Below are 25,428 nucleotides of genomic sequence, written 5' to 3' on the forward strand. Positions count from 1 at the left end.
AACGCAGGTGAACCTCACCTGGCACGCGACCCCTGCTCCCCGCCCAGCCCGCCGCAGCCCGCGGCCACGCTGCCGTACATACTGCCCGACATGCGCTCACCAGCAAACCCAGTCATGCTGCTAACACATCAACACCACCGTTTTTAAGCTCTGCGTTCTGCAGGCAGTACATCCCATTCCATAAAGCCGAGGCTCACGATACACGCACACTTGCCCATTTGGCCCCCAGGATCACCTCTGGGCACCGGCTCATTTCTGCATGCCAAACGCCGTTGGGAAACAGACAGCATCATGCACGCGACTTTAAGAAAAGAGTTAAGCCTTTTCTTAAAGGCCTCTTTATTTTTCAATTCCTTCAAAACAAATTCATTTAAACAAATCAGATGCAAAACACCTGCATTTTAAATTAGCATATATTTTACTGTATCAATCACAGCAACCTCATACAGTAAGATACACAAAAATAGAGCATGGTATCACTTCAATTCAATACAGTTTCGTACTACAGTATTCCATGACATATATACACAGGACTTTTCTTTTTCAAAGCAAGTATAGTCCCTGCTATGTTCACCGTAAAAATTACGTGGCATCACAGTTTTAGTTATTCACTGTAGTGTGAGTAGCCATATGGAAAGTGAACTCGTGAACTAGAGGATACACCGTATAGCAGCCAAACAGGCATCACACGTCAGAGGATGGACAGAACCTAATTCACCACCAAAATGAAAACCACCCTTAGACTGTATTTTAAAATTGATTTTAAATTCTTCACTATATACATAACGTATCTACATTTGTGTCATATTTATATATATATTTATAAAAAAAAATACAAGATTTTGAAAACCTTAAAATCATTCACCCAACCAATATCCAGCCCAGCTCAGGGTCAGCACGGCAACACCCGCCTGTACCATCGGGTTCAGTTGCTGTCGCTTGATTGCGAAGTTTCCCCGATGGCCAAACACGTGCCATTCGCTTTTCCTTAGTGCAAACTGAATAGTAACTCATTGTTCTCAGCCCTCTGTAAGACCCGGTTTCATCTTATTTCCATAACATTTCTGACACCCATTTATGGCTAAAATTATTTTAGGTATTTTACAACGTTAGCCTATATAGTTTCCCCTTCTACCCACCTCAAGCCCTCCCCCCACCCAAAAAATGTAAGACAAATGATCATTCATGCATGTTTCTGCCACACAGGGATCAATGGACATTTAAGTTTAGAAGCCTAGACTCTAACAGTGTTTAAAAACAAAAACCTAAGTGAATCGTTTTAGTGCAAAGTGGACTACATAGTTTCTATCTCAGCTAGAGTTCTTTACAGATAGTTTAAACACATTTAATTCTGCACATCAGATTAGGTTGCCTGACGCTTTGTTCTAACGAGCTAGTGGGAATAAGGAAGTCAGAAGGATTCTCGTGGGTTTCCTTTTGATAAAAAACTAAAGTCTATTCATAATGGGGTGGTGTTTGGGGGTGAAACTGTACAGAGCTTAGCGCAGAGTCCTGGTTCTCGGCTGGGGCTCCTGTGTGCCAATACAGAGAAATATCATCACCTGATTCACATCCGTAAGTGATGGGTTTACTGCCCCAGGAGTCACAAATGAGCTCTGATTGTTAACCAGGCCGGTGCTTTACTTGCTGGATGACACGACAGACTTTGCAGTGAATTTGGAAGCAAGCGTAACATTTATACTTACAATTCCCATAACCACAAAGGAAAAGCGTGCGCCGAGAACCAAAATCCTGACGTTCTTAGACAAGGCTCCACTCAGGCTCGTGGCAGCCTCACCAGAGGGGAAAATAAAGTCAGATTGAGAACCAAGAACTGCTCAGAGCCAAGAACAGTCTGCACAGTGACCATAATAAGCTATGAAATACAGTACAAAGAAAAACAAAAAGTCACCTGAACACAAAACCCAGAGAGACTTCATAGTTATAATGATTTTACCACTTTTAAGAACTCAACATATTAAATATTTATTAAAAATAAACTGTTTCCAAATCACCTATTTACAGTACAAAGAACAGTACTTAATACATGTGCAACGGGAAGTAAAGAAAATGAGTACCCATCTGGAAGGACAACACTCTAGGCATAATTGAAGTGACATGAATACACATTCACCTTTTTAAAATACCATACAGTAAAAACCAGTAGGATGATATTGGCAACACCAAAAAAATAAAGCACGTATTGTCCAGATTCAGATCATATAAGCTTGAGATAAACAACCAGGAGATAAGGGGAGAAGGAAGAAACACAAAGACAAAAGGAAGAGATGCTGTGGTGTTTGCATTTTGGAGATCAAGAAATGCAGACACGCTCCAAAAAATAGTCCTTGTTGGCAAAACAAGCCATTCAGGTATTTCTGTCACATTTAAAGTCATACTTTATCAAAAACTGGCAGTGGCTTCATCACTCATAGAAAATGAGAATCTTAGTTTTTAGATGTTATTTTCAAGCCTTGCATGGTTCTATTTGGGCAAGGAGATGACTGCAATGGAATAGAAATGTGCAATGCCACTTCTCTAAAATGCAACAGCTGCCAAGTTTTAAAGAAAAATGTGTTCTTCTCCCCCATTTAAATTGAAAAGTAACGATCATTTAGGAGTTACCTAAATTATAGCAGCATGAAATCTAATGTATCTGCAGCATCTGTGAAGCCACAAAAAAAATCAAGAACTGGCACCTGATCACTGGACCATGGTTCCAAATATTTGGACACGATGTTTTTGTAAGAGGTCAGTGTAGTTTCTCATCAGTGGAGTCAGTACATGAGTTAGGATAGCCCTTTCCTCTCCCCTCCCCTTCCCCTCCAAACAGCCTCCTCGAGTCTATCTATAAACTACATGGGACAGCTGGGACGATTTATAGTTTAGCTGATTGTTGGGCATGAACCTGTGAAGCTCGCTTTTCCTACAGCAGGGATCGTAATAGTAAGCGTTGAGGCAAGTGTCACATGAGACTTTGGAGCAAAACGTGCAAGTGTTGGCAGCTCCGGATCGGTTACAAAAGCCGCAGCGCAAGGTGCCCGAAGGTTTGGATTTGGAACTGAACTGAGCAGCTCTCTCTTGGCTCTGAGTCTGTGACGCGTACTGAGACTTCTCCCGTAGAGCAGACGCGGGAGACAAGCCGTCGTTTGGAAGCGGTTTGATTGAATAGGTGCTCTGTTTCACTGCTGGATATTCCTGCCTGGAGCCAAACAGGCTGTCACACTTTTGGCAAAGGGAAGTGCCACAAGGTACGCCACAGTTTTGGCACTTGAGGGAAGCTGGCTCTTTGGCGAGGTGGGTGCGTTTGTGGTAAACAGGGTTGGCATCATTTCTTAACAGCCACACATCAGGCTTAATAGCGTCTTGTCTTTTAAAATTTAACACGCTTCTAGAATCGGGATCAGTATATAAATCTAAGTCCTCTTGAGGAGAAAAATAGGAGCTGTAAGGGGCATTTGTTCTTAGCATGCCGTTGTGATGAGATGAAGTTGGCAAGAATTCATCTGAACACCCGTGCGGGGAGCTCGACATTGTCAGAAGAGAGGGTGACGGACGGATAATTTCATCTTTAATGTCATCTTCTGCATCGACTAAAATTGGCTCTTTCCTGAGACTCAGTGAGCTCATCAAAGGTGGTTTCTTACTTTCCCAATAATTATCATATGTGTCCACTGATTTAGAAGGTTTGCTCACCTTTGGCTTGAAATAATCTTTAGAGGCCCGTTCGCTGGCTGATTTCTGGAGGACCATTCGCGCCATGGAAGTGTTTAAGTTTTCTTTGCACTCTGCACGCCGCTTCATGGCTTCTGAGCAGCCTCTAACATCTTCAGTGCTATTTTTTCGTTCATTTATGACATCAATCTCTGAATAACCTTTATCTTTCACTTGCAAGTGAATTTCAAGAAGCTGCTCGCATTCCACTTTGGCCAAAAAGAGTTCAAATGAAACCATTTTCACTTGAATGGCATCAACCTGCTCTTTGAGCTTATACATTGTTCCCAGTTCTTGGACATAGCCCATGTAGTTCAGAATCTGCCTTACATCATCTTCCGTTAGCGCAGACTTTACATAATAAACAAAGGGTCCAGTGTAGGTCTAAGAGGGGGTGGGGGGGAAATAAAAGGAAAACTAGGTTACAAATTCAGTGGTGGACTAGACATCCAGATTATTCAGTGACATATTCTATAGAATTAAATAAAGAAGACAGTGAACACATGCAACTCCTGTGGCAAGATGAGCTCCATTTCTGCATCCTCCTGCTCAGCAGATGGAAATTCCACATGAGGCAAATTCAAAGTAGGAGAGTTTTCATTCAAATTGAAATCCTGATTAGCATAACATCCTCTCTGTTGATTTAAATCACTATGCTATACACTGACATTTACTTTTATGCATACATGCTTGCACTTAAAAGTAAGTGTGCCATGAAAAGAAAAAAGGCAGAGATTTCATGTATCGCCCCTGGCAGGGGCCAAGTAGAGAGAACAGGGACTCCAATCACTGCGGGAGCACCCAGGCCCTCTCTCACTCAGCCTCAAGTGTATTTGAGGTGCACACTTTCTTGCATATTATTATTATACCATTTCAGTATTATGCCTGGTTTATTTTATATTAGGTGAAGAACTTCCACTAAAGAAGTCCCCAAAAACAAAGATGAGTTTGTGCGAGTTGAAATATCCTTCGTACACAGCATACCTGAGGTACGTTCTGAACCCGGTGCCAGCCGGGGTGCCTGCCCATCACCTCTCTGTACGGAGCAGGCGCTGCACCCACAGCGCACAGCCAAAGCCAAGATCGGCAGCGCACCCAGAGACATCCTCGGTGGATCACTCAGTATTCCCAAGGGCACAACTTAAGCATAACGATGAAGATTGATGGAGAGATTTTAAAGAAAGTAGTTTCCCCTTGGAAACACAGAGAACTCTCAAATGTTCTAATAATGTTCAAGTTCTCTGCTAAATGGTGAAATAGAGACTTTTTCAGAAAAACAAACAAAACCACCCATCACTAGCACACAAAACCTGCACATGACTTGAGACACCTATACCAGCAGTGGTGTTATCCAGCTTGCCAGACTCAAACCTGTTCTCGTCAGGCACCTGCAGCATTCGTTACTGAAATGCTGCAGCAGTTTTGAATAAGCACAGAAGCACAGGTACAAGACAAAACAGTGAGTTCTGTGCTGTTGATTTTTCTATCTGACTCCCAGCACCTAAGCTGAGCAATATACAAGTTCCTACTTTTCCCTCTGAGATCCTGGCATAGGTAAATAATTTGAAAGTACATCAAAATCAAAACTTCATTAATGGAGAACTGACAAGCAGATAAAAGATATTCTGGAAACAATTCTTTCAGAGAAGCTCCTTTACCATTATCACATAACTTGTGGGAACCCCGGCAAAGCACCCACTTGAAAGCATGCATTGGTTGTTAGTGCTTGTGCTCCATTAACAGCTGGTGCAAAACAAACAAATCCAATTTTGACTGAGCTTAAACACAACTTGACCACTGGGCCTAGTGAAAGCATCTCACATTAGAAATGAAGACACTGTAGCAGGGTAGGCTGAACAAAAACCTTAACTAAGCTCTTCCTCTATTTTATGGTTACATTATAAATGCAGATAGTACTTGTACTTCTGCTCTCAGGATACTCTCACCAGCACAAACTTCACTTATTTTATACAGAAACTTTCCTATGGCTTCTGTTTACCAGCTGTATATGGACAAATACATACATCATGCAAATAGGTGAAGGAAAAAAAAAAAGGCCTTTAAAGGACATGCACAAAATGTGTTAAAAGAAAAACCAATCATGTTGTCACTATAGCCACACATAAAATGTCTTACCTTAATATTTTTGAACTCCTTTTTCCAGGGGTAGAGAAAGAGATTAATTCCAACTGTCTCGAGCATGCTGAATGCATTATGGAGAGAATGTAAACTTGAGGATTTCACAGATCTCAGCGAGTTTTCAGCCATCTCGTAAAATTTTATCAGCCGGAATCTATAAAAGGGATCGATTTTGGGAAGGCAAAGTAAGGCTGCCGCTGCCACTCGCAGATACTCATCGTTAATAGGACGCTGCTTGTTGTCAGAGGCATTCAGTTTGCATTCATGAAACTGTACATACTTCCTAAATAAATCGTCTTTGTATTTTGTATCCATTGAAATCAGTTTTTATCTCTCACTTGGGCAGCTACCTCGCCCCTTTCATGGTTATTCGGCAGTAGGTTGATTATCTGGCATTAAGAATCTTCAGTAATGGCAACTCTTCTGGAATAAAGATTGAAAACAAAGACAAGTCATCACAGTTGCATAAATCCCAGATGTCCCCAGCATCTATCTCCACAGGACTCTATAAAATGGTTCACGGAGCCGCAGCTCCCGGAACAGCCTCTTTATGTTTCCGAAAAAGCACAAGAGTCTACAGAAATGCTGCTGTCCTGCTTTTCGCTGTCATTCTCTACTCCCCTTCCAGTTATCCGCCCAAACCAGCACAACCAGCCTACATGAAGCAAGGCACCGAGAGTTTGATACGGAGCAGCTGGTGTAGGAACCGAGGCAAAAGCAACTCACAGCAAAAAACTGGAGGGAGGATCATGAGCTTTCCGAGCTGCTTCTCTGCATTTTATTTCACCCTTTCAGTTTAAACAACTTACACAGACATTATTTTAATCAGTCACTGTTTTTTGGTGTTTGTCTGACTTGGTTTTGGGGTTTTTTTGGTTGGTTGGTTGGAGGTTTTTGCCCTGCACAGTGATACAAAGATTAAAAAGATCCCACGAAGCAGCTTCATCTTGCTCAACCTGGGAAAGCATCTACCTTTTTTCCTCCAGCTGCACATGACTGCCAGTAGACTAAGCAGATTAATCAACTTTGCATTTCTATTTCTAACACTTTATTAGAACCGAGCAAAACCATTCTGGTTTTACATCATGCACATTTTTGTTTGCAGGGAGAGTTGTTTTTATGCATTCACTGATCTACCTTTTTACCTCACCAAGCTCACATACTACAAAGAAAAATGCGGTGACAAAAGAAGCCTCCTAATGCTATTTCACCAAAACCAAGGTAGTGAACAGGCCAACAGGCTCCATCTCCTGAGGAACTTGCGATCAGAACACAGACCACAAGCTTTGTTTTTTAAATGAAAATGCAATCTAGCCCTTACGGACTTCCCAACTGTGAACCAAAGGGAGGGAGGCGGGGGAAATCAATGCTGTTTCGGTTCTAGTCAGTCTGAAACAGCACTTTAGAAAAGACTTTCCACCCAACACTAATTGCAGCTGCTAGAATACTGATCAATGCCCCCACACACTCCTGTTCAAATGAAAATCACTGCTAAAAGCAAAATTAACTGAACTAAAGGAGCCATAACACAAAATACATGGGGGAGAGGAGGAACCACAAACCAACAAACGAGAGGGCAGGAAAACAAACAAACAAAAAAATCAACAGCCTAGCAGTTAATATTACTTGACGAAAGGCTGCACTTAGTGACAACCCCGCATGGGCAAAGTTAACCAGCAGTTCAATGTCTGCTCAAAGGCACACTGCTCTCGAGCCTTCCACAATCAGAAATCGCACCCATGTCAAGAGACAAGCTGTGAATCACAGGAAATGTGGAGCTCTAAATTCACATCTGAGCAGAAGGGACAGGAGCAAACCCTTCTCTCTCCCCAGATCTTTCCTCCTCAAGCTGTGCAAGATGAAGTCTGTGGACAAAGACAACAGGATGTCTGTTCCTTAGCAAGGAGAGCTCCACAAGAGAATTGCAGAGAGGGATCTTTGGCATGTCAGTAACACCTCCCCAGGACAAGGAATGATCCTGCGCTGATGAGGGGCTGGATTAAACATTACAGTTCTCCACCTCCACCGTTAATAACTGATAAACGAAAGCACTTGGTTACATGTATGAGACGTCAGGATTAGGAAAGTCCCCAAATGAGCATCCTTCACCAAGGCCCTACAGAGTGTGACACTCCAAGCCACTGCCAGCTCCCATTTCGACTTGTGGTTTGTGCACACGGACAAAAGGCAAAACACCACAAAGCAAAGTGCTCAGGAAACCTTGGCAGAGCTGCTGCCCCACAGAACGAGCCGCCAGCAGGAAAACGTCCCGTGCCCAGCAGCGCAGCCCGCGCCAGGCAGGCTCTGCCAGCTCACAGCCATGGTTACAGGGCTGGGGAAAAACCCCAACCCACTGGCAGGCACCAACGAACCTACTTTTAAGAAACACACTGGCTGACGGAGCAGAGAAGGTGACAAGGCCATTTTGCTGCAAGTTACTGACTGAAAACCTCCGGATTTCATGGAGATGCATGAACAACAAGTTCTGACCTGAGTCTAATTTCTGCTGGCGAGACAAGAAAGTGTTTCTGTCCATTTCCTGGTCAAACCGTCGGCTGGGGAACCGGCCGCTCTGGGCAGGGCACGGCCACACAAAACCCTTCACAGCACAGGGGAGGCACGGGCGCAGCCTTCTGACCAGAAACACCCGGTGCGCCCGGCGTCTGACGGGGAAATCAACCCGAACGCCAACGGCGTTTCGCAGCACGGAGCACACGGCACCGCTGGGGAATTTCGCACCACAGAACACGGAAGAACGAGGAAACAAGACGCGATTGAACACCCGCCGGCGGCCGCTTCGCTCCCCGGTTCTCACGGAGCCACTTGTTGCAGAGACGCCGGGAGAGCCGGACGGGCCCGACCGGGCCGAGAAGCCGCGGCCCCAGGACACCCGTTCGCCTGCCCGGCCTGAGCGACCCCGCTGCCCGCCGAGCCCCGAGCCGGCCCCAGCGGGGACCCCGCAGCCTCTCCGCCGGTACCGGTACCGGCAGCGCCCGCGCCCGCCCCCGGCAAACCCGGCCCCTCCCTCTGCAGGCGGCGCTGCGCCGAGGGCCCGCAGAGCCCCGCGCCGGGCCCGTCCCTCACCGCTCCGCTGGGCCGCGCCTGCCCCTGGACCCGCCGCCGCTCGGCCGGAAGCGCCCGGTGACCCGGATGCGGACTGCGGCCCCCTCGGCCCCTCACGCGCTCCCGCGGCGTCCCGCTAGAGGCCGCTCCCCGGCAGGGCGGCGGGCCGGCCTGCGGTGCGATGGGTGCGCCCGCCCTCCGGCTCGGCCTCCCGGCACCGGCCCGGGGCTGCCGGCGGGGCGGGAAGCGGCGGCTGACAGCGGCGCCCCGGAAGTGGATGCCGGAGGTGGCGGGGCACCGCCTTCTGCCGTTGGGAGCACTTCCGCCGTGTGACGTGAGCGGGGCGGGGCGGTGCCTCAGCGGCCCGGGAGAGGCGGGGGCGGGCACACAGCGCCCGGGCCCCCTCTCACTCCTGCGCCGGGCGGTTGTTTGCGAGCGCGAAAGTGCCGTTTACGCTCGGGAGTGCTTGTGGTTGGTGCCAGAGCCAGGCGTCTCCCTCCCGGTGCCGGCGGCTGCAGCCCCGCACCTGCGGGCCCGGGGGGACCTTGAGGCGCCGTTGCTCAGGGACCGCGCCCCGGGGGCGGGGCAGCTCCGGGCCACGCCCCCCTAGCGGCACGTCCATCAAGTTTGGCCGCGCCCTCGTGGGCGGGATTCGGCGGGAGGGGCGGGACAGCTCCGGTGCCACGCCCCCGCGCGCACCACGCCCATCTAATATGGTTACGCCCTCAGGGGCGGAGTCTCGGCGCTAGGGGCGGGGCAGCTCAGGGCCACGCCCCTATAGGAGCACGCCCATTGAGCATGGCCTCGCCCTCGGGGGCGGGGTCTCAGCGGCAGGGGCGGGGCAGCTATGGGGCCACGCCCCTGTACCGGCGCCCATCAAAGAATGGCCACGCCCTCGGGGCGGGGTCTGGGGGCGGGGCCGCGCCGGCGCACGGTGTCCGCGCCGGCGGGAAGATGGCGGTGGCCGGTGGCGGCTCGTCCCGCTCCCCGGAGCGGCGGCACGACCCGCTGTCCCGCTTCACCTGCCCCGTGTGCCTGGAGGTGTACGAGAGCCCGGTGCGCGTGCCCTGCGGACACGTGTGAGCGGCTGCGGGGCGCGGTGCGGGGGCTGGGGCGGCGGCGGTTGGGGCCTCTCAGCCTGGGGCGGGAGCGGGGACCGGGAGCGGGGCCGCGGTTCGGGTGGCCCAGCCCTCCTCTGTCCGTCCCTCGGCGGCGGGGCCGGGCTCGGGGAGCTCCGCAGGTGGCTGTGCAACAGCGTCGGGGCGGCCGGGCCTCCGGGGGAAGGAAACAAAAACCCGGCGGCGATAAACCGGCGAACGCTCTTTCACTTTCAGTTGCTTTTTCTGCTGAAAGATACGGAAACTGGGGGGGCAGAGCACTGTCCGACAGCTGGTAACTCTGAGCGTACAGAGCTGGAGTCCTGCTCGTCTATTCGTGAACAAATGCCAACAGGCTGCTGTTTTATTAGGCATAATTAATTGAGATTCTGTGATCACTTCGGGCAAGACATAAGGAAGAAATCGTTTATGCTGAGGGTGGTGAGAGCCTGGCCCAGGTTCCCAGAGAGGTGGTGGCTGAACCATCCCTGAGACACCCCAGGCCAGGCTGGACGGGCTCTGAGCACCCTGAGCTGGTGAAATGTCCCTGCTCATGGCAGGGGGGGCACTGGGGGGCTTTGCGGATCTCTTCCAGCCCAACCCGTCCCACGTTCACGCCGTGTGCCCACGAGGGCTGTCCTCACCGCCCGCTGTCTGTCCCGCCGCAGGTTCTGCACGCCGTGCCTGCAGGAGTGCCTGAAGCCGAAGAAGCCGGTGTGCGGGGTGTGCCGCAGCGCGCTGTCCGCCGGCACCAGAGCTCTGGACCTGGAAAAGCAAATCGAAATGACGGAAACCACTTGCAACGGCTGCAATAAAAAAGTATGAAAGTATTTGGAAATAAAGCGCGTGAGGTGTGCCTGCTTGGTCGTGCTGCTCAGAGGGAGATGAAGTGCTTGCTCTTTAGCTTTCTGCAGAATCAGGGCAAAATGTTTGTTCCGATACATGCTTAAGGTATTTTACATAGACAGCACCCAAATGTTGACGTTCTTGCCACAGTTTTTCGTTGTTTCCTCTTCAGGAAGTGAATTTCAAATGAAAGATACTGCTTTTTAAATTATAGCCAAGTGTTGCTTCCGAAGCTGCTTTGAGCATGTCTCTGTGGGAGGAACGCTGGAATGAAACAGTGGCTGTGGGCTCTAGGCAGCGATCTCTTTGGCTCCTAAACAGAAATTTACTGGCTTTGTTTGCAATAGTTGTGAGTCAAAGTTGTCCTATATGGGTGGTGTATCCCATAGACTTATCGTTTGTTCACGTCCTGCGTGTTGAATACCTGTATGGAATCCTCCTCCATGTAAAGCTGGGCTGCTTAGAGTTAATTAAATGTATAAGAAAATATCTTTGCAGGTTGCAAAACAACAGGAAAAGAGTAATTAGACACACTAAGGTGAGGGTAACAGTTCAGCTAATTTCACTTTTTATTTCTGGTTGTCATCTTCATTCTGTATTTATTCCAACTAGCAGAAAGCTGTAGTGCCTTGAATTACAGATTGCCATATTATAAATGTGAATCTTCCTTAACTGGGTAAACTGGCTTTACATGGAGCATTTTTTTACAATATAGGTTAAGAAACGTGAGCTGTGCTGGACAGTGTTGTGCTCGTAAAATGTTACAGGTTAACTAACGTGTGATCTCTGAGCTTTCCGCCTCACGCTGGAGTGTTTGGGTTTTGCCGCTTCAACGCTCTGCAGAAAGCTGCTTTGTTTTACATGTCTGCTGGTTCTGTATCGAAGTCACTGCAGGTGGTTTAACTGACCTTGCTGTGCGGTTGTTACCCGCACAGATGTATCTCTCCAAGATGCGCAGCCACGCCGCCTCGTGTTCCAAGTACCAGAATTATATCATGGAAGGTGTGAAAGCTGTAACTAAAGAGCCACTTTACAACACCAGGTAACTGGCTTTTCCCTGTCAATACTTGTCTTTTTGTCACAAAAACAGGGCTGTTACAGATTAATCGTTATTCAATCTCAATTTTGACTCTTCTGAGAAGATTCAGAGAATCATGTAGGTTGGAAAAGACCCTCAAGATCATCGAGTCCATTTATCTTAAAAGAATTGACTGTATTGTGGGGTTTCATGCAAACTGCAGAATTTTGGAGTAAAAGCAGACTTCACCCCTTTGCTCAGTTTGGTTATTAATTGTTCTAATTAATAACGTTGTTAAAAACTAAGCCTTGATCCTGCATCTGACTGTGCACAGGCAGACTGTTCTGCTTTCTGTGTAGTTCCTGCACCAGACACCTTAAAGATCAGGGTATTCAGTAAAAGCCGCTGTTTTTTAAAGAAAACCTTTCTGCAGTGACTGTTGTGCGTCGCAGTGCACTGCCTGGTACCCTGGGCTTTAACAACAAGAGAAAAATAGAAGGAAAAAACCAAAACCACCCAAAGGTGGGGAATGGCATCTATGCCATTTGTAGAAGAGCTCTCACTCTGTGTAAACACGGATGATTGTCCTGGCTGGACTAGAGTTAATTTGCTGCCTGGCTCTGTGCTGTGTTTTGGGCTTAGCATGAGAAGAATGTTGATAACGCGCTGGTGTTGTGGTCGGTGCCGGGCGTGTTTGTTCGCAGTCAAGGACTGTTGGGCGGGCTGGGGCCGCGGGGGCCGCGCTGGCCAGAGGATGTTCCAGCCTTGCCATGTGCTCAGTGCATACGCTGGGGGAAGGAAGAAGAGGGGACGTTCAGAGCGATGGTGTTTGTCTTTGCAAATAACCGTGAGCCCGGCTTTGCTGGGCTTGGCTGAACACCTACCTGCCATGGGGAGCAGTGAGTTCATTAATCCCTTGCTTTGCTTTGCTTGCTTATTAAACTTTTGCTTTACATATTCAACTGTCTTTATCTCAGCCGCCGGGTTTTCTCGCTGTTCTGATTCTCCCCATCGCACCAGATGCGAGCGGCTCTGCGCGCTCAGTTCTGCAGGGGTTAAACCATAACAACGATATTAAGAGTCCCTTAAGCTATTGTTGGGAATTAAAAAGCTGGTTCTCAAAATTAGCGTGTCTTAATTGCATAGAATAAGACCATTGCTTTAAATTATTTGTATTCTTAAGAGCTGGTAAGGCAACTATGAGTATTAAATCGTAAAGCTGTTACTTTTAACTTTCTTACAGAGATAAATAACGTCTCTCTTTCCTCCCAACCAGGAGCTTCCCCAATCGTTTTACCTTCCCCTGTCCGTATTGCAGCGAGAAAAACTTTGATCAAGAAGGACTGGTGGAACACTGCAAAGCATTGCACAGCATGGACGCCAAGCAAGTGGTAATGAGTCTGGGTGCAGGAATTGCAGTGAAGTCTAGTCTTAAATCCCTTTGAAACAATGAATTAGAGACTTGAAGTTAAGTACATATTTCTAATTAGTGCTGTTAAAGTCGAATGTGGGTATGCTGTTCGTGCATTGAACTTTTACATCATCTCGATGTTGGTTTTCAATACATTCTCCGGAGGTGACTGGTCTCTATTCCTATTGCAGCACGGTCACATCCTCCTTTCGTATTTGGAAAATGGCACTTTCAAAGTTAATTAGACACAGTAACAAGCATAAAATCAATTTTAGAAAAGAAGTCGGGTATTTAATTTCCCCTCTGCTGTTTTCAGCATGAAGATATTATAAACCATTGGGAAAAATGCTTGCAAAAAATAGTGTATCATTCCAGTAATCCTTATCTGCTGATATTCCCTCTCATATAAAGGGAATTGCAAAACATGGATCTGAATTTGAACCTTGCATTTTTCTGGAAAGTTATTTGAATTCGAAATTATTTAGGAAAAGACTGAAATCTTGTAAAGCCAAGAGCCGCAGCCAGTTCTGACTCTCAGAATACACGGAGAACAGTAAACTATTGCAGTTCAGAGGTCTAAGACTTTAATTAAAATAATTTGGGGTTCTCTGAGGCTTTTGTGTCAAATGTCCCAGCAAACTAATTGGCATCACTTTGCATATAGAATAATGATTGTCACAAACCTCCAACCCGAGTCTTCCATGCTGTGTGTCCTGCCCTTCCTGTAAATGTCACCGCACTTCACCGCTGAGGCTTAATTGGCTTCTTTGTAATTCTTCTGGAAGGTTTGCCCAATTTGTGCCTCGATGCCGTGGGGAGATCCAAACTACAGGAGCGCTAACTTCATGGAGCACCTTCAAAGGCGGCATCGCTTTTCCTATGACACTTTTGTGGTACGTGTTTCCTCACCCTCGGAATACAGCCCGATGATCTTAAACCAGCTTTTCCAACAGCCGCTGCTGGGAAATCCCGTCGGTGTAGGTGGTATCGTGAGAGACGCTGGATTATTGGCGAGTCGGTGTTGTGTTTTGGTGTTGTATGAGCCGTGGGGCTGTTGCGGTAAAGGGATTTGTGTACCCTCTGTTCGCAGGATTACGACGCCGATGAAGACGACATGATGGCACAGGTGCTGATGCGTTCTTTGCGGGATAAATGAGCCGACTCGAGGTTACCTGTAAAACCGAGCTGCCGCGAGGGGAGCGCGCGGCGTCCTCGCCCTCCTCCCCGCGCACCCAGGATGAACTCAGGCATCCATAAATATGGAAGACTTTTGAATCCCCGTCTCTGTTTCAAACCCTGGTTTGATATTTCAGTTCCGCTCAGTCCCTCGTTGACATGGTCTGTGCCGTTCGACCCCGTCACACACAGCTTAGTTATAGGTCAACACGGAGGAGAAAATCCGGCTTCCTTTACCTGTGCCTGTTTTCTGCTTTCTTTTGGAGGTGTGTTCATTCGACTGGCTAAAGGCAAATCAGTTGCAAGTAGAATGGCCTGAACTAGTTAATGATCTCTTCCCAATCTTATTTACATATCTTAAATGATAGTATGAGAGGTGTATTTGTAGCCGTTTTCCTTTAGTGAGACCTCTAGGTGCTAACTGTAACTGTCAGACCTGCTCCCATTTAAACCAGTGCCCTCTGGTGCCTGTGATTTCGTCATGTTCCCGGTGTTTCAATTGCTATACCCAGACTCTCACCGATACGGAAAACACGTCTTCACTATTAGTCTTCAAACTCCGAACTTTCTTAGCAAATCCTTGCACCTGCATAAGCAACTAGTTCAGAATATTTTAGTTCTATGCATGATTATTATTTTCTTCCATACTCTGGCCATAATTTATAGCCTGGAAAATAAACTTTAATGTTGGGCTTAGTTAAAATGCATCCTTTTTTAAACTATCTTAGCAAATATTAATCATATTTGCTGGCTTTATGATTAAATTGGTGGTTTTGAAACTAGTTTTTTAGTGATTTTAAGCCTTATGCTGATAGGGGAAATCAGAAGGTTTTTTCAATACCTCTGCTTTTTATTTAAACTAAAACTTTCGTATATATTCCTAGCTTTTTCCATCTCTCAAGGCAAGGTGGTAGCAAAACTTACCAATAGTTCATAGCACTTGCAAGCGCTGCCTCTGCATTACAGATTTAACAGCTATTTTGAATTTCTGTTCTATTTCAGTGTTACTGAAGTAGCTGAAGCTGTTCTTGCCCTGTTTTCCATACAGTACGTACAGTACGCAGGTACAGCTTTCCAAGAAAACGTACAATATAACCCAGAAAGCAGGATGACAGTTCCACCACTTGGTAAATGACGACTCTGTAGTCAAGTCTACACTTTTACTAGAGAGATTCCTTTTTAGTTGAAGGTTTTAATTAACTGCATCGTCAAGATGCTGAGATCTGATGATCTAAGACGCCTGACCAGAACTTGTAAATCACAGTAGTGTTGAGATGTCTAATTTAAGCATGTTTAATCGGAGCAGTGGACCTGCACCACCACGGAATTGAGTACTAATTAATTTATTTGCCCAGTAAACTTTACAAGATCATTGCACTCTGCAGAGCGCTGCATCGCCTCACCCTTAAAACAACGTGGGAGAAGTGCTGTGCTTGGGGTTGGTTATTTGTAATGCTGGGTCTGCAGAGGGATTACAGCGCATTAGGGGTTGGATGGGGATTTCTGGGTTCTGGCTAGAGCGCAGTTTGGTGATGCCCATTGACCGGAATCTAGATTTCTGCTACTATTTTAAGTGCACTTCCATGCGATTCTGATAAGATATTTAAGGAGCAGCTAGAAGCTTCTGAGCAATTACTTTGTCGTGTTTTTGACTTTCGAAGATAAGTTCCAAATAAAGATAATTTAATTTATAAAATCCTATCCTTGTGTCAGCTGCTGTAATTCCTTCCTCGCGGTCCGTATGTTTCATTTCAGCGCGTGGTGCCAGCTGTGTAACACCACGGGGAGCGCAACAGGCATCGAGACATGCGGAGACTTCGGCTTTTGACTGCCGTTAGATATTTGATGCTGATTACGTGCAACCGTATTTATATTCTTTGAAACGGTGGAGCACGCAGGTTATGAAAAGCGCTGCAGATGGAGTTTTTGGTCTGTCCGGAATAGCGCACGCACAGCCTTGCACGTGGTGCTCCTACAAGAAACAAACCCCCGGGAGCTCCTTGTTGAATGGGGAAGTGTGGCTGTCCCACAGGGCTTCTCTTGTGAGATCTTTGCAGCTCCCATAGCGTTAACTCCTCTGGCTGTCGCGTTTGTCGTGTTTACATCCGTGGCTCCGGTGGCTCCGTGTGGGGAGGTGGGTCTGGCTTGCAGCAGTGACCGCTCAGAAGCTGCTCGTGCCGATTGTACCTGGGTGCTGGTGCTGCTGGCTCCTGGGCTGCACGGCTGGGGGTTGGTTTGCATCGGTTTATCCTTGGGAGTTATTTCACAGAAGGTACAGGCCAAAACTGTTGACTGGAAAATGCACACCAGTTCTGCTTTAACTTGGATGGCACTGGTGTGTGAGCACGGAGCCATGTCCTGGCACGGGCTGGCTGGGTGGCAGGGGATGCACAGCACCCCTCTCCATCACCAGTGTGTCAGTAAGGGGCCATGTCCTGCACGGGCTGGCTGGGTGGCAGGGGATGCACAGCACCCCTCTCCATCGCCAGTGTGTCAGTAAGGGGCCATGTCCTGCACGGGCTGGCTGGGTGGCAGGGGATGCACAGCACCCCTCTCCATCACCAGTGTGTCAGTAAGGGGCCATGTCCTGGCACGGGCTGGCTGGGTGGCAGCGGATGCACAGCACCCCTCTCCATCACCAGTGTGTCAGTAAGGGGCCATGTCCTGCACGGGCTGGCTGGGTGGCAGGGGATGCACAGCACCCCTCTCCATCACCAGTGTGTCAGTAAGGGGCCATGTCCTGCACGGGCTGGCTGGGTGGCAGGGGATGCACAGCACCCCTCTCCCTCACTGGTGTGTCAGTAAGGGGCCATGTCCTGCACGGGCTGGCTGGGTGGCAGGGGATGCACAGCACCCCTCTCCTCCGCTGCTGTGCTGAGTGTCCATGGAACCGCTCGGAGGTTCCCGGCCAGCGCCTCCCCCTTCCTCCCGCTGCCGAAGGGCTCGGTGTCTGTGCTGCTGTCTCATCAACGTTTCCACACGCTGTGGTGTCTCTCTGATATTTGCTGGTTGATTTAAAAAGATGTTATGCTGAGAGGCGCGTGTGTTCTGTGTACAACCTGCATTCACCTCAGTTGTGTGCGGAAACTCCCTTATTATAGAACAAGCTAGTCTGGGCTTCTCAGGAGTGTGAGAGCAGGGAGCGAAGTGCTCTGCCAGACCTGCTCTCGCCTCATCAGCAGCTGATCCTGTAGCCACCGCAAATCCCAAGCGCCCATTGTTGGCGATAATGCAATCGGGCCACCCTGAACCCGCGAAATTCCCGGCGTCTGGCACAGGGAGCGAGCGGTAGGAGGATGATTAGCACAGAGACAGGACGGGAGGAGACGCTCGCAGGCAAGCTCACTTTTTTAAATGAACCTGTCTCCAGTCAAAGACTGGCCTTAATAGGTCTGACAAATTGTTGTCAGCATTCATTGCCTGACACAAAGGCATCCATTGATCGCTTCATCTGGAATTACGGCAATAAATCCCCCTGGTCTCCTTACAATGTGGGGATGAGAACTTGTAAAGGATCCCATCTATAATAAAGCATTAATGGTATATTCTGGGTCCTCATGTTGCCAAAGGCACAGCAAATTAGCTCTGAGGCCTTTGGCCAGCTACACTCATGGTCACTGCTGAGACCAGCGTAAAAGGATTCACTTCTCATGCAATACTAAGGCTATGTTAAGTCACAGAAAAGCAAATGAGGGATGTGCTCACAGCCCTAAAGCTTTTCTTTGGTTAAATATACTAAAAATGACAACAGGGCATTCGCCTGTCCTGGGAGGGGGTTTTGTTTGTTCTCCTAGTGCAGAGCTTCACATCACAGTTGCATTGTCTGTGCTTCATTCTTCAAAAGCAACACATTTTTACTGGGTAAGCCAAATTATTCTCCAGGTAATACAAACAAGGACTGTTGAAACCACTATGCAAATTTCCTTTTCCTTCCCCAGAACTCCAGCAAACACTCAGTGCTTAGCAAAAATCAGTGTCATTGCTGCAGGCTTGTGTCTCTCTTCTAGTTCTTCTCACGTTTATTCTGTCTTTACCTAGTACCCAGACACTGGGCTTTAAAAAGGTAATACAGCGGAGGTTCTCGGAGCTGTTTTAGTCCCTCCACACAATGGGGGTCCCTTCCACAAGCGGAGTGCGGGGGCACAGCCCCGCGCGGTGCGGCAGCGGCCGGAGCGCTGCCCGGCGCCGGGTGCGACAGCAGAGGGAGGTCTTGCTGCTCGCAGGGAGCGGGGCGCGCTCCGCCCGGCCTGCGCGCTCCCGTCGGCCTGCGCGCTCCCGTCCTCTTGCGCGCTCCCGTCCTCCTCCGCCGGGCCCGGGGCTGCCGTGCGCTCCGTGCAGCCTCTCGGATCTTGCACTGGGGGCGCGCAGCTCATCCTCGCACCTCCCGGCCAGAGCTCCCCTTTGCCCCCCAGCACTCTGCCTCGGCGGCGGGAGCTCCGCTCTGCAGCGGGCTGGTCGAGAGGCTTCATGTAGCCATGGGGCAAAGAAGGTGAAAAGAAGAATTTGCACCAGACTTGCCGCTCTGGAGGTGATTAGTGTGTGCGTACAAGCTCCCAGACTCTGGAGGTGCTTGGTGTGTGCATACAAGCTCCCAGGGCCGGTCCGTGAGGGTCTGGGACCGGAGCTGTGCCAGGGCTGATGGCAGGGATGCACAGACCACCCTGAGGCTCTGGTGCAGGATGGAACGGCTGAGAAACCGCTGCCATTTCCAGCCTGCGCATCACTGCAGAGCTTCCCCTCCCCTCCGCTCTCCTGCTCGCTGTCCCGTCACTTGCTGGCTCACAGGCAGCTCGGGTCACTCCCTCCCTTGATCTCGATTTTTCCTCCAGCACACGCGAGTTTTTTCCACGCGCAGTGGTTGGAGCAGATCTGAACATTTCAGAACGAACAGAGGAGCAGGCTTTGCTTCTTGAAAGAAAACCACCTACTTGGGTTCCTCATACAAGTGTCCCCAGCGTAACCACATCCGCAGCAGGTGGAGGAGCGTGGCGGGGGGGCACTGGTGAGGTGCTGGGGAGGCACCTGCTCCAGGGCCCGGGCTGCTGCCCTGCACCTCGCGGTGCTATTCTGGGCCCCACAAGGAATGGAGCAGACCTGGCCTCTGTGATTTGCACCCCCAAAGGCATTTGGGGGCACATTTTCCCTCGAACTTCAGGCTGAGCCAGGGGAGTTGAGCAGAGAAACACCTGCTGAAAGCCACAGGCAATTCTGCAGCAAAGGGGAGATGGATCCAGCTCCAGAGCACGTGGCTGCAGGGAAAGAGTTTGCAAACACATCTCGTCTCTGCAGGACTGTGCGTAGCTGGCAGGACAAGCTTTCCAAGCTGTTCCTGCCCTGCGGACAGACTGGCAGTGAGCTCAGCCCCTGCACTGCAGCTGCGACAGCGGAAAGATTTGCTCCCCACTTCTGCATTTCGTGCGGGCTGTGGCTAAACAGTAACGTGTGGTCAGTGGGGGTGGCAGAGCCGTGTGTGGCAGCCGAGTCACGAGTGGCCCGGCACCACGGGCCCCTTCCTGAGTGTCAGGGCCGGGTGCTGGTCCCAGCAGGTCCCATTCCTCGTCCCACCGCCGCCCACCGCCAGCAGCTGTCCTGGCGCGGAGCAGAGCACGGCTCCCGCAGCAGGTGCCTGGACCAGTGCCCTGGGCCCTTCCAGCGGGGAGTCCCCTCGTGAGCTGGCGGGACGGGGCGAGCTGGAAGCCCAGGCTGGGCTTTTAACTGCCAGGCCAGGGCTTCCACCCCAGCTCTGCCCAGCGCCCGCTAGTGAGGCCTGGGCACCTTCCCGTGGGCAGGTGACCTCCGGGATGGCAGGATGGAAGAAAAACAGAGGGCAGGTGGTTTGGGGAGGCTGCACTGCCTGAAACCTGCTGAGCAGAAGGGAGAAACATGTCCGGACAGGTGCTCCTGACCCCTTCCTGGGGGAGGGAGTCGGCAAGGGCTGTGCTGGATCCATCCTGCTCCTCCACAAGTTATTGCCTCTTCTCAGAGGATTAATAACCTGCGTGCTCCCCGTGCCGGGCTGTGTCCCGGCAGTGCTCCGGAGCAGCGGGACACAGCAAAGACTTCTCCTAATCTGCACTGCAGTCCCCAGCACGGGCACCCACGCGTGGGGGGGCCGGGGATCACTCGCTCGTCACGGCGCCTTGCTGCAGGTGTCCCCGGCTCAGGCTCAGAGCCCGTGGGTCTGTCGCACGGCTCCTTGCCTGGAGCACCGGCCGGTCCCCGCGGGGAGAGCGGCACAAGGACACATTCGGGAAAGAAGCCAGAAACGGCTCATTCATCGTCACCGTCACCAGCAGCAGCAACAGCAGCACCAGCGGAGTTTTCCACGCCGGACACCCGGGCGCGCACCGCAGGCGCCGAGCCCCGCGGACCGCCCCACGGCTCGGATCTCCCCACGGCTCGGCCCGCCCCACGGCTCGGATCTCCCCACGGCTCGGCCCCACGGCTCGGCCCGCCCCACGGCTCGGCCCTACGGCTCGGACCGCCCCACGGCGGCCGCGGGGCCGACACCTGCCGGGCGCCCGCCCCGCCCGGCCCATTGGCTCCGGGCCCCGGGGGCGGCCCCGCACCGCCCCCCCGCCCCCGTGCCGCCCCCCGGGCCCCGGGCCCATATGAGCGGGCTCGGCGGCGCGGCGGCTCCGCAGCGGGCGGCGGCGGCGGGGCAGCACCATGCCGCGCTCCTTCCTGGTGAAGAAGCACTTCTCGGCCAGCAAGAAGCCCAACTACAGCGAGCTGGAGAGCCAGGCCGGTGCGTGGACGGGGCGCGGCGGGACGGGCATCCCCGCGCACGTGGGGCGCTCCGTGGGGTGGTGCGGTGCGGGGGCTCCGGTGCGGGATCGCGGGTGGGTGGGTGGCTGAGGGACTTCTTGCAGGAGTGTTGTTTTCAGTTTTCTGCATCTCGAGTGGGACGGGGCGCGGGATCTCCCCTGTCCTGGGGCGTGGAGCTGCCCCCTCGTACCCCCATGGGATGCGCACGGGTGTGCGGGGAGCTCCCTGTGATGGGGGTGGGCAGGGGCGCGGGGTCCCCTTTACCTCATTCCTCGCAACAGGGTGGGTAGGGGCTCTGAGCCTCCGTGGGGTGGGGTGTCCTTTACCCTGTGGTGAGCTGGGGGTCTGAGTGCCCGTGGGGCGGGCTGGGGTCCCTTTGCCCCTCCGGCTCTGGGGTGGGGAGTGGGGCACCATGGGATGGCCTGGGATCGGGTCCTGTTGCCCTTGAGTGCAGAACACCCAGGGGTGGGTTGGGGTCCCCTTGCCCCCATTCCCACGGGGAGCATCGGGCCCCCGCTGAGCGCCGCCTCCTCCTGCAGTGCTGGCTGCCCCGCTGTTGTACGAGACGTGCCCGCTGCCCGTCATCCCCCCGCCTGAGGTGCTCGGCCCCGGCGCCTATTACCCGCCGCTGGTGTGGGATGCGGGGCTGCTCTCCAGCCTCTTCCCGGGTGGCCCAGGCAGCGAAGCGGCGGGTGGCGCGTCCCCTGCCCTGGACCTGACTGCGCTCTCCAGCGAGGAGGATGAAGGCAAGAGCTCGGGGCCCCCCAGCCCAGCTTCAGCCCCTGCTGCCGCCGAGCGCTTCCGCTGCGCCCAGTGTGCCAAGGCTTACTCCACCTTCGCCGGGCTCTCCAAGCACAAGCAATTGCACTGCGACGCCCAGGCCAGGAAATCCTTCAGCTGCAAGTACTGCGAGAAGGAATATGTGAGCCTGGGGGCTCTCAAGATGCACATCCGGAGCCACACGCTGCCCTGCGTCTGCAAGATGTGCGGAAAGGCCTTCTCCCGGCCCTGGCTGCTGCAGGGCCACATCCGGACGCACACCGGTAATGTCGGTTCTTGCCCCCTCCCTCCCTCCCTTATCGCTTCCCGCTTCCCAGCTCTGTGGCCCCCAGCGAATCGGTGGGCCAGGTGTTATCTGGGAAGATAAGGGCTTCCCAAACCCTCTTGGCACATCTCTCTGAAATGTCCTTTAAATATCCTCTTGGCTGGAACTGAGCGCGGGGTCAAGGCTCGGCTCGTAAATCTGTGCGGCTGCTCTTAGTGCCGTGCCTGCACACGAGCCAGCCCATCGGCCACGGGGTGACGGTGCACGCTTCGGCTCAACTGCATGAACTGGAGCCGTGAGACTGCTGGAGCGCTCGCTCCCTGTGCGCCGTCATGCCCGAATCATCCCTCCCTGCCCGCACCAAACACTCCCAGCTGGGCTCCAGAGCCCGGGCAGCACGCCGGCCCAGCTGCCCACCACCGTGGCCTCCAACCAGCCGCCCCGCTCAGCAGCGGTGAGCTGGGCTCAAAGCACACCCGCTGCCGAGCTGCTGGGCCCGGCCCAGCAGAGCCGCGGGCAGGTGCAGGGGCACGGGGCCGGCCACCCCTGCACCTGTTGGTGCGGGTCAGGGTGCCGCAGCTGCAGCCCACCCCGCTGCCTGCCCGCCCGTACAATGCATCTCCCGAGCATCCTTTGTGGGGCGGCGGGGATAGTGTAATTGTTACTTGGCACTGATTTCACACCCTCTTAACGTGCTAAAGATGGTGGCTGAAGGAAGCCGGGAAGACTTAATTGTGCTTTCCAAATTGAGCATACACATTTGTTTCCTCCAAAAGAGTCTTTCTGGGAGGAATTCGCCCTGGCCAGGCTTTTCAATGCGAGCGGGGCGGGAGAAGGGGGAGCGTGGGGTTCGCGGAGGAAATAGCTATACTCACCCTGGAGCTGGCGCCTTTCAGCCGCTGCCTGCTATGATATAATTAACACGTAGTGCTTGGCTTTCCTGCCGCTCTGCGAACAGTTCACTTGGCTCCAGGCGGGAGACGAATATCATCTCTTCGTCTGTATGTGCAACTGCGTGCTGCTTGCAGATGTTTCCAGCATTAGTTTTCCGTGGCTCATAGGAGAGGTTTTTCTGGGAGTAGGAAATTCCCAAGTGCGTGGCTTTCCCTGAAGGGAATGCTGTACATACCTCACCCGGCCTTCCCTCTGAACAATAACAGCCAGCACTTCTTTTTCACTGTGCTCTTCTCAAACTTTGGCTAATGAATGGCTCCTTCTTTGATATTCCCCATGTGTTGATGCACTGGTTAATTGGGAGCGTTTCTCTTTGTCCCATAGGTGAAAAGCCCTTTTCCTGTACACACTGCAACCGGGCCTTTGCTGACCGCTCTAATCTTCGAGCCCACCTGCAGACCCATTCAGATGTAAAGAAGTACCAATGCAAAACCTGCTCCCGGACTTTCTCCCGAATGTCCCTGCTCCACAAGCACCAAGAGACAGGATGTTCTGGCTCTCGCTGAGGACTGCGCTCCCCCAGGCCTCTCACCACGCAAATACCTATATCATAAATAGTTTCTATAGGAGTTAGTTTCCTGCGTCGCCATCGCAGTGTGCACCGGGCTGGACGCGGCTACTCCAGCCCCTGAGACCCTCACACTCCTCCCTCGGTGCCTCCTGTGCAATGCCTGATCCTTCCCCCGTCCCGGCGCCGGGGGTGCAGGGTTGGACTGTGGTGCAGAGCGTGGGTGGCGAAGCGAGTGCCCGCGAGCCGGGGGTGCAGCCCCGAGCCTGCCCGGCTCTGCCGCAGCCCCCAGCAGGTGCCCCCCTTGCGGGGCACTCAGCACCTTGCAGGGTTGGACCTGCACCCTGGCCCCGCTGCCGGTATCAAACATTGCGACCATGTAGCTTTGGGGAGGGGCGGTTGAGGGTTTTTTATGTTTATTTTTTTTTTTACCATAACCACTTGGTAACTTTTAAGAACCAATATTTTTTTAATGAAGGACAAAATGTTAGCCCCCACCCTGAGTGTATATATGCTGCCTGTAGAAGGTGTAACTATGCAATAATACAGTATCCCAGTAGTTGTGAAGCAGCTGCTTCTCCCCAGCACAATGACAATTTGCAATGCCTGCGAGATTAACAGTGTCCATAAAAGGCATGGGTAGCCATTTCAAACGCCAACCCTGTTTACAGAGCAGCTATGCACTCAAGCACCTGTTAATATGACTCTTAACAACTGCTTTTCAAGAGAACTGTGACTAATAGCAGGCACTTGTCAGCCGATACAATGGTGGCCTGTCCCAAGGCTGCCCATCGACAGGTGTGTGCCAAAAGCCCTATTTATGGGTATTGACAGGTGCCTCCTGAATGCATCTTTCTTTGGACATTGTTTTCATGGAATCATTACAAAGAGGATGTTTACATTTCAAAGGTACACTGGTATTTATATTTTTGTGCCACAATTTTGTACTGATGAAACTTTTTATATAATTATATACAGTTTATTGATATTCAATAAAATGGTTAATTTATAATCGGGTTTTGTGGGGGCTTAGGGTGAAAAGGCAGCAGTGGGTGGGGAGTGGTGCAGGGACGGGGGTGCTGGACTTGGCTCCCCTGCTCCCACCCTGCGCTCCTGCTCTGCGGCTGCAGGTGAAGGGCGAGTGGCGTTCGCAGGAGGGATCTGCAGAGCAGTTGTCTCTGTGGAAGGAAGAGGCAGGCTGAGTCAGTTCCTGCCCGCGGGCTGGGGAAGGGGCAGCTGCGCGGGATGCAGCTGGGGCTGGGGTGCAGGGGTCTCCCTGGCTCTGCGCAGGAAAGCGCGAGGTCTTGTCCTGTCCCTCCAGCCTGCCCCGCTGGGTGCTGCCTTCCCACCCCGCACTGGAGCACCCGTCACCCCGTGTCCCTGAGCACTGCCCGGGGAGCAGGTGGGTGCTGCAGCATGGGGGCTGCCTCTGGCTTTTGGCAAGCTCCAGAGCCTCCCTGGGGCTGGCTAAAGCAGCCGGCACCTCTTTGAGTTGAGCCCCTGGGTGGGTGACCCGATGTGGGTGGTGTGGCAGTGGAGGTGATGCATTCTGTTGTCACCACAGAGCCTTTCAGCAAGCACAGGTGCCGTTGTTCCCCGCATGCCACAGCCGGGAGAGCACAGAGGGACAGCTACTCGGGGGTACCAGGTACCTGCTGCTAGGATTTCTGTAATGGAACTGTCCCAATG

The 25,428-nt window shown here is 51.9% G+C and overlaps 3 protein-coding genes across 3 annotated transcripts; 2 read left to right on the forward strand and 1 right to left on the reverse strand.

Annotated features, from left to right (window-relative positions):
• Window positions 1–395: 395 nt before the first annotated feature.
• Window positions 396–9,199, reverse strand: SPATA2 (spermatogenesis associated 2). The gene is made up of 3 exons (XM_082065135.1): window positions 8,938–9,199; window positions 5,851–6,276; window positions 396–4,098 (listed from the first exon to the last, which is right to left on the reverse strand). The coding sequence occupies exons 2-3, from the start codon at window positions 6,166–6,168 to the stop codon at window positions 2,845–2,847; spliced, it is 1,572 nt and encodes a 523-aa protein (XP_081921261.1). The 5' UTR covers window positions 6,169–6,276; window positions 8,938–9,199; the 3' UTR covers window positions 396–2,844.
• A 636-nt stretch (window positions 9,200–9,835) lies between these two features.
• Window positions 9,836–16,165, forward strand: RNF114 (ring finger protein 114). Its single transcript, XM_082065477.1, has 6 exons — window positions 9,836–9,995; window positions 10,682–10,832; window positions 11,795–11,901; window positions 13,154–13,268; window positions 14,074–14,181; window positions 14,379–16,165. Exons 1-6 carry the CDS (start codon window positions 9,871–9,873, stop codon window positions 14,442–14,444), a joined length of 672 nt encoding a protein of 223 aa, XP_081921603.1. The 5' UTR covers window positions 9,836–9,870; the 3' UTR covers window positions 14,445–16,165.
• Window positions 16,166–21,079: 4,914 nt separating this feature from the next.
• Window positions 21,080–24,745, forward strand: SNAI1 (snail family transcriptional repressor 1). The gene is made up of 3 exons (XM_082065287.1): window positions 21,080–21,212; window positions 21,772–22,275; window positions 23,556–24,745. The coding sequence occupies exons 1-3, from the start codon at window positions 21,134–21,136 to the stop codon at window positions 23,735–23,737; spliced, it is 765 nt and encodes a 254-aa protein (XP_081921413.1). The 5' UTR covers window positions 21,080–21,133; the 3' UTR covers window positions 23,738–24,745.
• The last annotated feature ends 683 nt before the right edge of the window (window positions 24,746–25,428 follow it).

Source organism: Streptopelia decaocto, assembly GCF_964273445.1.
Source record: "Streptopelia decaocto genome assembly, chromosome: 14".
In the NCBI taxonomy this organism is placed as follows: domain Eukaryota; kingdom Metazoa; phylum Chordata; class Aves; order Columbiformes; family Columbidae; genus Streptopelia; species Streptopelia decaocto.